The sequence below is a fragment of the Vicia villosa genome, linkage group LG2, assembly GCF_029867415.1.
Source record: "Vicia villosa cultivar HV-30 ecotype Madison, WI linkage group LG2, Vvil1.0, whole genome shotgun sequence".
In the NCBI taxonomy this organism is placed as follows: Eukaryota; Viridiplantae; Streptophyta; class Magnoliopsida; order Fabales; family Fabaceae; genus Vicia; species Vicia villosa.
In genome coordinates, this window is record NC_081181.1 from 177,397,717 (window position 1) to 177,410,972 (window position 13,256).

The following is a 13,256-nucleotide window of genomic DNA, read 5'->3' on the forward strand; positions in this document are numbered from 1 at the left end:
TATATGTGTATGTATGGCTCAATAAAATATTTGTAAAAAACCGAACCAACCGAACCGAACCAAACCGCATTAGTTTGGTTTGGTTTGGTTCGGATTTTTTTTAAAAGCCAACCGAACCAAACCAAACCGCACTATTTTTTCTCTTGCGGTTCGGATGATTTTTTTCGTCAAAACCGCCCAAACCGCACCGCGAGCACCCCTAACTCTCATACTTCTTGAAATCAAGGTTCATCTAGCTAGGACAACTTTGTTATCTTCCTAGCATGGTTTATACAATTCAATATTCATGGTACTGCAAAAATAAGTCTATCAACGTCATACAATATAATTTGTATAAAACAAAATGTTTAAAAGTAATTAAACTTATATGTTGCATATCCTTCTCACACGTGTCTAGTAGCATGGTATGCTAAATAGGAAGTAGTGTTAGGTCATCTGGACCTCCAGGAAAACTACTCGGTGCGGCAAGATAAGATTTGACTACATGATATGGATCGTGCATACTATGTATAACAACATCGTGAGTATGAACAGGAACATCAGATGCTTTGTCGTGAGTTAGAGATACGTGACCACGAGAAGACCATCCCTCAACAACCTGAGATGATTCTCCAGTAACTTATAATGATTTAGCTCTCTTCCTGCGCACAGAAGCATGTTAAGACAGTCGACCATGTTTGTAGCTTGGTTCTTCGTCAACTATTTTTCTACAATCACACAAGACAAGACATATCATTAGAAAATAGAAATAACAAACAAAGTGACAAAGAATAACAAGCATAACATTCGGATTTGTTATCCGTATTTGAGTTTGGATTTTGAAATTTAGATTTTCAAAGGGGTGAATACGTATTTTGAAATATGAATTCTTTTGCATCAGTGAGAAACCCCATCACACATCCTGCAACTCAAATGCAAAAGAAAGTTCAATTGAAAGATATAACTTAATGTAGCTTAAGTAGTTTATATTGGATGTATTTTAATGAAGTTTAACTAGAATCATTTAAGGAATTAAATTGCATGCATCAAAAGCGGGAAAAAAGTTATAAGAATGAGAAATTTACCAATGTGAGAGATGAAGTTGTTTGCCTTGAATGAAAAAAAAGAGAGCAGAAGTTGATGTATGTGCTTGATTTGAATGAACGTGAGTAGATATTTAAAAAAAATCAAAAAATTGTTGGAATTGAATTTCTGAGGGATTTGTTTGTGTTCTTGAGAGAAGTTGCTTTTTTTTTTTTTATCTCAAATGTAAAGGAATGGAGAAAGAAAGATTGTTTGCGTATGGTAGTGTCTGGATTTCAATATCTATATGATGCATCCAGATTATGTAATTCAGACATTTTTTTACTTGCATTTGACATGGTTCTAAGATTGAGTTTGTAGTATTATAGTACTTTCAAATTTCAAACTCCAAAAGATGTGAAATTGATACTTTCAAATTTGAATTAATAGAGATCAAGTTTAATTGATTTAGTTTGGTTTAGACAATGAGTTCTATTTTTGGTGTAGACTATGACACTCTATTTCAAACGTTTTTAAAATCGTAGCTAATTAGAATGTCAACATTTTTGTTTAGTTTAAAAATACTCACAAGCATAGAATAAACATAACTAATTGCATAATAACTCATCTAAAATGATAGCAAACAACCTTTAAAAGTCTGCCATTGTACAAAATTGATTCTATAATAACTCAAATGCAATTAAATTACACATCAAATGACTTATCAACATCGTTCTAAGCATAAAGATATTGAATTACTATTGTTTGGCACCCGTGTGACACATACAAACATCTGAAACAGCGAACCAAATTAAAAAACTACAAACACACATAACCAGTGCTATTTTAATCTTTGAAACAAACACTTAAAATTCTAAAACTACTCCAAACTGAACTACAAAATCCCCTGACCTTTAGGATACAAGTATAGTATAATACCTATTCAAGAAAGAGATGCTAAGGATCGAAGACTATCGATGACAGAGTTGATCGCAGCATGAGATCCATTTGTAGCATTAAATGAAAGATGCTTAGGAGCTTCAGCTCTATCAAAATAAAATCCACCTGATACCAACTTCTCCTTTGGTTGTAACGCCAACCAGATAACTGTGTCTGCTCCTTCTTCACTTGTTCTTAGCTTCCCCGCAAGCCTGTAATTAATTTAGTCAGTATATAACCCTTACGATTTAAGACTATCGACATCGTCCAGGAAGAGTTGGTAAATCGTAACATGATTCTCGTCTAAGAAAAGAATTTGAGTTCAATTCCTAGAATCAAATAGCAATCAAATTGATCATTAGATGCTTTTTGCCCATGAATGGTTTGAATATTCGAAACTATATAGTAATTGTAATCAATAGATTTTCTTGGATGATGCAAGGACACAAGCATTACTTACGATTTTGAGAAGCTTGGTAAGCTTTTTGCCACACCAGGAGTGTCAGCCCAACCTGGATGCATTGAGTAAAATCCTATCCCTTTGTTCTTATATGTCTCACCCCAATTTTCTGTCAGTGCAACCTGCAATTTCAAATTATCATACAACTTGCATAAACAGGATGTATTTACTTGTTTGTGTATGTTGCCGACATTTGTCACTATAAAGGCATTGATCATTACGGTGTTGCTAAGATAAAAAGTCTTTGTCACCATTTTGGTTAGTGCGATTGTTTCGTCAATTGTTAAACAATACAAGAAAAAAAAGTGTATCAACTATTGAGTTGTAACAACTATTGAGTAACCATCTAAGAGTGTGCTCTCTCAAGGTCTCAGGTTCGAATCCTACTAGGTGCTAACAAACTCTGTATTGGGTCAATCCAGAGCTTTCCTCTGCCTTTAAATGCCCCCCACTAGTGGGCGGAGGGATTGGTTCTCTTGTATTAATCGGTCGCAAGGAAGGAAACCAAGCTTTAAAAGAAAAAATAATTGACTGACCTGAACGCGCTTATTTCGAGCATACTGTTCCGTCCCATTAAAGTTGCTTTCAGAGTACTGGTAAAAAGAACCAGAATAAATTATACTGCAATCCTATAAATGATTGAGTCATCTGAAATGTTCATAACACAATTGGTTACCTACCTGTAGATCTTTGGTCAATGGAGTACTATACATTCCACCAGACGAAACCGTAATGACACGTGCATCAGGGGAAGCTTTCTCTAACAGTGGTACCATCAGTTCAGTCATTGTGTAAGTTCCTAATACATTGATAGCAAAGCTTAACTCAAACCTGGAATGGAAAAATTAAAATTAAAAGCAGTATTTGTGAAACAGTGGATATAGCATAGCAATATTTGAACAACCAATATTGTTTTGTGATAAACAGTTTAAGTATAAAGTGCTGTCGAATAGCAGCTACAGCGTTCTAGTGTAGATGAATTTGAAAAAGACAGCAGATCAATGACCAATACAGTTAGAGTTGGCGGAAGAATTGAAAAATTGTTTCCATATTCAACCAAAAAAAAGACTCACCCCTCTGATGTGGTCACTCGATTTTGCTCAAGCACACCAGCATTGTTAACCTTGATGCAAAAAATTGTTCTGTATTAGATTTTATTCAAAAGAATAAATTGGCTAAAATTATCATATGAGAAGTTAAGCTTGTGTTGGAAAAAAGATATATAAGTTGTAATTTTTTGAAATAAAACCGTATCCTCTAGCATTCTATAGATATCCCCTAAATTATTTTTTTAGTGAAATTCTTTGTACCATCTACACCTTTGACAAAAAGTGTGTTAGTATCCGAGTCGCCGTCGGACACCAGCATTTATAATTACGTTTGACTTATTCATTTTTTAAACTGTTACCGGTATCAACGTGTCAGTATTGGTGCCGTGTCTCGTGTCTGTGCCTCATAGGTGAAATTACCAGCAAATTCAACTATGGAGTGAGGTATTATATTATCTCACCAATATAGCAATATGATAGAGAATTTACCAACACATGTAGTGGCACATTCTTTTTGGAAAACCTGGAAGCAAATGACTTGATATCCGAGACAGATGACAAATCACAAATCTGCAAGAAAAATTGGCAAGTCATGAGCAATCAGAATAACATTTACTATTTCCAAATCAACTCAATTGTGAGAAGTTCCATAAAGCTTATGCTCGATACACAATTGGAGAAAAACAGAAAAGGATATACCTCCAAATGTACATTTTGATTGCCAGTTTTAGTCTGAATTTGAGAAAGAGCAGCCTCTCCTCTCTCCTTATTACGACATACAAGATAGACGTTTGCACCACTGGAAAAAATCAATAAACATATATTGGCATACAACTTCCGATACTGAAAAACACAAAAGTCCAGAAACAAACATCAGATGAAAGATCAAAACCGCTGCGCAAGACCCTCGGCTGTTGCATAACCAATTCCAGAGTTTGCTCCTGTAACTATGCAATTCTTCCCTGGTATTTGTGTTTCCATTTCTTCTGGTTTGAAATTCTTAGAATGCTCACTGTAAAAGTTAAGAGAAGTTAACATAAGCTCCATAAACAATCCTTCTTCGCATCTATATTATCGTACCGTGTCCCTACTGAAAGCTCTGTGGAGGATTGGCTGATGAGCATCGTGAGCAACACGGATACTCTGAGTACTCAACTTTTGAGCTTTCTTTTGCATAAAATCTGGTCCGCCCGTAACGACTTAGTTTTTAAAAACTTGAAAAAGCGACCAGAGGTTATTGCTTCGGAAGCGCTGGACTGTGTAGCTGAGTTCAACAGATTCGGGGTGGCAAAGGGCAAACCAGGCGTGGCGTGGGAACAAGAGGACATGTGCTGTAGCGATACGCAGATTGTTCAGATTGACGCTGGAGTGTTTACGGATGATTCTGCAGCTTTTGGCTGCGTGTTCAGGAAGCTTCAACAAGGTGTTTCTCTTGCAGCCTGCAGCAAAGAACTGATCACAGTGGAACCAGCGGTCGCGGAGATCTTAGCTATCTGTTGGGGCCTTCGGCTGGCAAGAGATTTGAAGGTTGAGAAGGTTTTGGTTCAGTCTGATGCGATGATGGTGGTGGACTGCATTAATGGCATCCAAAAGTTTGCGGTAATTGAACCTATTGCGGCGGATTGCCGGGAGCTGCTTAAGAGTTTTACTGTTTCTTCTATTATGTTTATTAACAGAAATTGTAATATTGATGCCCACAACTTGGTTAGATGGGGTAAACATCTTGGGTCTAGAACTTGGTTAGGGGGTGTCCCTGATGGAGACCCTGTTTCATCTGTATTGCCTGTTTCCAGTTAATGAAATTTGGTTCACATCAAAAAAAAAAAAAGAAGTTAACATAAGCTACCAATTTAGCCATATCACTAAACATTGTGATGGCCCCTACTTAATTTACGGTTGGAGAACCTCTAGCCAGGACCGACTCAAAATTTTCAAGGTCCTCTGGAAATTAATCACAGTTTAACCATGACACAACAAATAAATAAAGATTTTATTTAATTACAACAAATATTTTATAAGTCTCAATAGTCACAGTTTAACTGTGACAAATTTTAGACCTCAGAGATGACAATCACTATTTAGGTCATATCACTAGCCAATGTGATATCTCCAATAATTCTAAATTGATATTTTGTCCTTAGAATGAAATGAATTTATATTACACCTGACATAAGAAATTCAAGGACTTTGAACCTAATATTCATAATTATGGATTATCATGACAGACATTATACTTACATATATATGTTATATGAACTGGTTAGTTATCTGAAAAGAAAAAGAAACTTACAGAAAAGCAGGTTTGGTGAAATTGAGGTAACCATAAACACCAAAAGCAGATTGTCTCCATGTCTGATGAAACAGAAACAGGAAAAGATCAAAGAAATTGGGTTACAGTAAATGTAAAATAGAAAGAAGAGGAAAAAGAATACCTTGAGAAGAAACATTGTGAGAATTGGAATTGTAATGGAGAATTGAAACTGAAACTCAAATTGCAATTGCAGCATGCTCCGTATGTTATGGCCTTATGGGTACTACTTGACGTGTGCATATCGAAAGAACCGCACTTTTCAATCACGTGCGTTGCAGGTGTGGAAATTGTACTATAGGCAACGTAGCAGCTATTAACACCACTCCTTTGTTTTTTTTTTTCATGACTTTTCTAAGATTTTTTTGTTGGGTTAAACTCTTACTTTTACATGGAATGGAATGCGATAGAAACTCATTTCATCTAATAATAAATCTAAGACATGTGTAATGGGTGTGTTTATTTAAACTCAACATGGCAAAATCATGTGCAATGGGTGTTTAGAGTAGTGTTGAGTGTGTGTTGGAGGAGAGAGATGTTGAGAAAACTCAACACAATGTACACTGACACGTAGCTGTTTGTGATTGGCTGGTCAGATTTTTATCCATTTAATACTTTGAACTCAATTATTTCGTTGCAAATTATTTTTTTTATTTTTTTTTTTTTACCAAAATTCATGATTTTTTTTCCTCTATAAATAGAGACTTGGTTCATTTGATTTGGACACAGAAAAAAAACCAAGTTTTTCACTATTTTAATCTTATTATTATCTTTTTATTAGTGTTTATTTTGAAGTTAAGTGTCTTTTTTTAGTGAAATGGATCCCAATAATCATTTTAACACTCAAAATTTTGCTAATTTTCCATTTAACCAAAATCCCAACAATTTTCAAAATTCCAATCAATTATCTTGTGTGTTGTATTTTAATTTAATTTAATATGATTTGTATCGTATCCAATTATTTAAATTAATTTTGTTTTTATTACAAAAAGTTTAAAAAATAAATTGTTAAGTATTTATTATTTTAATTTAATTTTAATCGATAATTGTAATTTTATGTAATTATAAAAATAAAAATAAAATTTAAATAAGAATATGAAAATAAAAAGTGGTGGGGTAGGGTGTTGAGTGAAAAACCATTGGAGAAGGTAAAAGTTGAATGAGTGTTGAGTTATTAGGTGGAAGAGAGAGAAAATGATGTGGAGTGTTGGGAGTTGAAAAAATGGGTGTTGAGTGTTGAAACCGTTGTAAATGGTCTAATATTATTATTTTAGCTAAATTTTTATTCCACTTAAATTAAATTGGAATGTATCCGATGAAATGGAATAGATAAGTAACACAATTATAAATTTATTCTTCAAATTTTCAATTTCATTAACCATATTATATTCACATCATTTCTATAAATATACATCAACTTCATACTTGATTCAATCTCCCTGAAAAAATGGATACAAAAATCTTTAAGGAGTTGAATAGGCCTATTTCAATTAGATAATTTTAAAATATTTTAGGTTTCATAAAATAAAATTAGAGATTTTAAAATACCCAGAAGCAACTTGCAATATGAAGAGAGCTTAAAAGCTTCTCAATGATTTAATTTAATGGGAATACTACGAGATATTACTAAAGACAAGATTCTTTCTAATGCAAATCAATTACAAGATAACCAAAATCACTTCAAACAAAACGATTTAAAAACTTTATATAAAAATTCATTCAAAACATAATTGGATTTGTGATGATCCAATAGGTTTGATGCATCATAGACATAAGCTTACACATTAAAACATTATAAGCAAGATCTAACCTAAATGACATATAAATGATACAATCATACAATAGTTATAGTAATGAATACAAAAAATTAAAGGAGAGAAGAGAAGAAAGAAAGACACTCATAGATATATAGTGGTCTGACGTTCGTCCTCGCTATGCCTACACCACAATTCAATGGTGTTGAAACCATCGAAAAATAATCATGATCTTCCACTATTTCATAAGTTTGATACAAGCATTTTGATTATCATGAAATATCTCACGATAATTCCCCTGTTGATGCAAATATGAAACCGCTAACAAAAAACAAGATCCTCAATGATCTTGATCCAATAACTATGCTATCCACAATAACCTAATCCAAGTCTTCATATGTGGTAATCCACCTTTATCCCACTGAATTCTTGTCTGAGCGATTAAATTAGCTAAGCGTTCAATTGGACAACTCTCAATTTCGTATATGAACAGTCTTTACACAACTTCACCAAAGTTGGATAACTCCCAACTCTGTTTTACGAACCATCGGTATTTGACTTTGCCAAAGTCTTCCATGGAGTATAGTGAAACTTTTTTCTCTATAGATAATACAACATCCAAACTGCATTCAAGAAATGATTCCTGCACCTATTACAAATAACAAACTTCACACAAAAATGTTAAATACCCTAATGTACCACCAGTCTCCCTCATACACTCATTCTTTAGAGATAATGGTCCACAACATTGGTGAAAATGATGAATAGTTCCAAAGGAATCCCTCTCTCACACACACACAAACGCACGCATACACACACACGCACGCACACACAATAATTCATAAGATATCAAAAGATATTGGTAAATGAAGAACATACACAAAGGTTCTCTCAAGTTTCTGCATAAAATGGGTCTTGGTTCTTGATGCTTATCATGAGTTTGATCAAAATTAAATCTTTACAAGATTGATCAACTCACTCTCTCTGATTTTTCTCAATAACAAATTAAACAAAACAAAGTGTAACAAAAAAGAGATGCAATCTAACATGAATTACACTCAAGAAATTGTTCACGGTAATTTCCTCAAGGTCTTCTCTGGTCACCACTTGATCTCCCATGGTTGATCAAGCTACAAAAAGAAACAAGAGAAAACATACTCTAATTTCACATGATGAAATCAGAATCACGAAGGATTAGCTAGTGTTAAACCTAGAACAAAATAAAAGTTTGCAAGCAACAAACTTGTCAGATAAAACCATGGAATCCACTAGAAAGAGAAAATGATTGAATTTTATTATGATGAAAGATGACCTTAGCAGCCACACCTAAAAGTATTTAAGTACATTAAAGAAACTCTAATAGGATTTTAATCCAAAATAGAAATAAAAGAAACCCTAATAGGATTTTAATCCAAAACAAAAATAAAATAAAAATTACAAAATGATTAAAATGTTGTTTTTGGGCCTGAAACAAACTCGGATGGCTTAAAAAAAGTATAATAATACTCATTATGATATCATACACCAAACTTGCATAAATCCCGCCGAACCTTTTCGATGCGCCACTTCTTCTTCGATACTCATAATTAGCCTTTCTACATCAGACACCTAAATATTTTTCAAGCAATTGTGTTTCACGAAAGCCATACCTAGAAGTCAATTTATGTCAAATAGGCGCAAAAGTGTTTGTAGAGATTTTTTTTTTATAAACTCACTTGCTGACAAGACAAAAGGAAAAATTGATTAACAATATCAAGCACAAACTGCATTTGAACCTCTATAGCTTGACAAAACAATAATAGATCATTTGCAAACATCAAGTGAGATATGAGAGGGCCATTTCTACCCGCCTTCATGATTTTTGAAAAAGCCTTTCTCCACACTATGAGAAATAAGATGAGGCAATTCATCCATACAAACAACAAAGAGGTACAAATAATTTCAATAAGGTTGCGAGAATTAAACCTCTCCATAAATTTACCACACCTGTTAGCATAAGCAGGAGCTCCTCCTTTTTTTCCAAAGCATTTGCAATATCATTAAAATCTCCTGCGACTAACCACACACTCTACATAGAAGTTGCAATAATCCTCAGATCATCCCATAAACCTATTATACTCTCTTCACGTGGACTAATATATACTGCTGAAAAAAATAATCATTACCACTTGGAAACACACCTTTCACAAGTGGATATATTGATTTTTTTTCTAAATTAAGCTCATACTAACATCACCTTTTCTCCAAGCAACCATGATACCTCACGCATAACCTTTAACAAAAGTGCAATTCCAACCATCAAAACCCAATAATTGAAAAGTATTCTTGAGTTTATTAGGATCACATATGGTTCCCGTTATCACAAGGATACTAGGATGATACATATCCACACACTGTTTACAAGTAGAATAAAATCTTGAACTCGCTGCCCCACGACAATTCCATATAAGAATACTATTATATTGACTAATCATAACAAACAATTAATCAATAAGCATTGAACCCTTTTGTTGCCTATGGTTAGATATATTCAAAGTCTTTTGAACCACTTCCATGCTAGAATCTCCCACAATTGAAACACCTTTGTTATGGGCATCTAAAATTCTTCTATCTCCAAACCCTTTTGGTCCCTACCTATCTTAATATTGTTCAACAAGTTTGCATGTTTCAAGTTGGCATTAAGGGGTCTAAGGAGATTAGAAACCTCAATATGATCCTTGTCATTATTTGCTTGAACTAAGTCCAATTCCTCTATTTATGAACCATCATTTTTAAGTAGATTAGTAGTTTGTAGAGCTATGACCTAATCTATTGTCTTTGTGTTTCATTATTAGGAGCATGAGTAGAATTTTTGAAATGACTAGTAATGAATATTTCCATATTATTGATATCATGGGGTTCCATAAGTTTCTCACTAACTGACATAGAAGTATTCCATTGTTGCCATTTAATGTTAATAAGTTATACCTTAGAATGATCTTTTTTGTCATTAGCTTTTTTTATACGATTCTGTATGGAAAATTTGCTCTCCTCCTAAAAGGCTCATTGATAATCTTCCGTTTTATGTTCTCGCGTGGTGCATTCTCTCTCTATAGATTATGCATGATCTTTTGCGAGATATTCTCCCATATTATTTGCTCCTCCTCCAAATTCTCAACTTCCTAATTTGGGATATCTTTATTCAAAATAGCAAATCTTGATCTCATTGATTTTGCTTCAACATTAATTACCACCGAAACATTCATCTGACTATCATGCACCACCGTCAAATCATTCTACTTATTTTTCCTTGGAGGTCTTTGTTTACTGACAACCGACCAAGGACCCTCTTAGACCTTACTACCACCTTGAATACCATTGGACTCCACATTCTTTTCTCCCTCTTGGAAACTTCTTCCTCCTTAGCTACTTTCTCTCCACAACCTTCCATATAGTGACTAAACTTCCCATAGTTGAGACATAACAAATGTATCCTTCATATTCCACCTATGCACAATCTCACATACTTGCCTCGTTCTTGAAGAAAAAAGAGTTCTTGTCCACTTTCTCTATTCTACCAATTTTGTTACCAATGAATGTAAGAACTTTTGCATCATAATACTCATTTGATAACCTTGAAAATCTCACATAAACCGCAACCTTCTTAATTTATCACTATCCACATTAAAATTAGGGCTCCATTCTCTAACACTGAGATCATGATCATATATTAACCCAGGGTATTCCATTAAAACATAATATTTATCATTTTTATCGAAAAAAGTCACAAGAAAATAGAGTAGTTGTTACTCAGATCTATAATATTGATGATATCATTCCTCCCCCACATCTATTTCAAACGAGTTTCCAAGACGTTATATCTAATCTTCCTACCAAGAAGTTTAATAATAACTCCCGATTTCCATAGTTTGACAATTCTTTCCTCTTATTTGCCCGAAAGTGTGAAAGTTGGACAAGCATATTGACTCATCTTTCTTTCCTCTACCAGTAGATATTTTTTCTAATCATCCCTTGAGAGATTCTTTATTTCTTCATCAGTCAAAATAATAATCATATTATCATTATTCTGCTCGTCCCCATTAGAATTCTCGATCCTTGAATCCTTATAGAACTTTTTGGATACATGAATATTTCTTGATCATTCTTATTCGTTGCAGTTGCATCCTCATACACCAAATTCATGCTCAAGCCTAGTTTAAATTTTTGATCATCGCCTTTGACTTTTTTAGAGTTGCACTCCAAAAGATCTTGTTAATCATACGAGATTCCGTGTTTTTCGAGCACAAACCCTAGTGGAGAATTTCCAACCATGCAAATCCTTGAAGAATAGTTAGTTGGTATAAAGTTGTAGGACTTTCACTCTTTTTATTTAGCCTATTTTTTTAATAGATATGTATATATAGGTCGACTTATAAGATTTCATAAACTTTTTAAATAACCTAAATATGACCTATTTAATTAGATAAGCTTTTAAAAAAATAAATTTAATATTTTCATTAAATATGTTAAGTTTAATCAGACTTTAATAGTCCGAACCATTGACTTGTAAATTTGTGTGACCTATTCTAATCTCTAAAGACGAAGTTACAAACAATTAACCTTGTACATGTTTAATTATTGAAAGTTTCATAACTATAAATTGAAACTAATTTTTAGTTCTTTCAAATTTTAAAATTTAATACAAAACTAATTTTAATTTTTAAAAATTTCAAAAAGAGAAAACTACTCCGAGCATAGGCTAATATTGCTTATTATTAGATTGACATTGTAAACTGAATTGCAACTCATGGAACAATAAACAAAAGAATACTTTTGTATTTAAAAATTACGTACAAACTACGAATGGAAAAATAAATACATTTTTTTAATATATAACAACATTATATGCAGTCTTAACTAAAAGTTTGTGAGTCAAAAAAAGTTGTCGTTTGTCGCTATGTGCTCTCTAAGCAACATGTCACACTCATTCATCAATGAATCACTTATATAAAAAGAGTTTCCACTACCATTTTCACATAGATTATGCTTTTCCCTCTTAGCTTTTGGAGCTTCTGTAACTTCATCATGATCATTAGAAGAATGCTTACCGGTTAGCTTCTGCATAACAGACTTAAAACTCATGGCATCAGTTTCCACATACTCTGTAGTGATTATCACAATCTTCACTGCCTTCTTCTTATTGCTGCAACCACCACTCGCCATTCAATATTTCACTTTTCAGATAACAATAATGTTTCACTTTTTGAAGCCTTTTTTTATTCTACTTTTTTTCTATGGTTATTGACGTATACTATGTTTATTTGCATGCATGTGTTGTGAATTATTATATTTTCCTATTTATATTGAAGGGTACATGCGGTCATGGGGGTTGAGTTGACTATGGAGAAAGGTAGAGAGAGTCCTTAGATGATATAAGCTGACCCTTACTTTGTAATATGTGAAATTAAGGGAATGAGTCTTCCAATCTTCCAAAAGTAGGATGCGGTCAACTCAAGATTCTAACGGTCATGCCTCATACCATACAAACATAATAGCCACGGAAAATTCTTCTTATTTGGCACCAAAAACCACCTTTTAACTTTTCAACTCATATACATAGTTTTAAATTGCGGATCGCATCACGTGATGCGGCCGCAATGTTATAGTTGTGCTAGTGTCTACATCCGCATCAAGCCACAATTGCAGTGTGATTGCGAATCATAATTAAAACCGCATCATAATGCTGCAACAGTCGCATCGTAACA

At 33.5% G+C, this 13,256-nt stretch overlaps 1 protein-coding gene across 2 annotated transcripts; it reads right to left on the reverse strand.

Moving 5' to 3' along the window:
* Positions 1 to 1,873: 1,873 nt before the first annotated feature.
* Positions 1,874 to 6,010, reverse strand: LOC131653082 (uncharacterized). 2 transcript variants are annotated; one of them, XM_058923124.1, is made up of 11 exons: positions 5,883 to 5,955; positions 5,741 to 5,802; positions 4,531 to 5,233; positions 4,343 to 4,462; positions 4,150 to 4,249; positions 3,940 to 4,020; positions 3,475 to 3,524; positions 3,082 to 3,232; positions 2,938 to 2,994; positions 2,402 to 2,523; positions 1,874 to 2,153 (listed from the first exon to the last, which is right to left on the reverse strand). In XM_058923124.1, the coding sequence occupies exons 3-11, from the start codon at positions 4,572 to 4,574 to the stop codon at positions 1,946 to 1,948; spliced, it is 933 nt and encodes a 310-aa protein (XP_058779107.1). In that variant the 5' UTR covers positions 4,575 to 5,233; positions 5,741 to 5,802; positions 5,883 to 5,955; the 3' UTR covers positions 1,874 to 1,945. The 2 variants fall into 2 exon arrangements, with proteins under 2 accessions (XP_058779107.1, XP_058779106.1); XM_058923123.1 differs by lacking the exon at positions 4,531 to 5,233 and having other exon boundaries at positions 5,883 to 6,010.
* Positions 6,011 to 13,256: the final 7,246 nt, after the last annotated feature.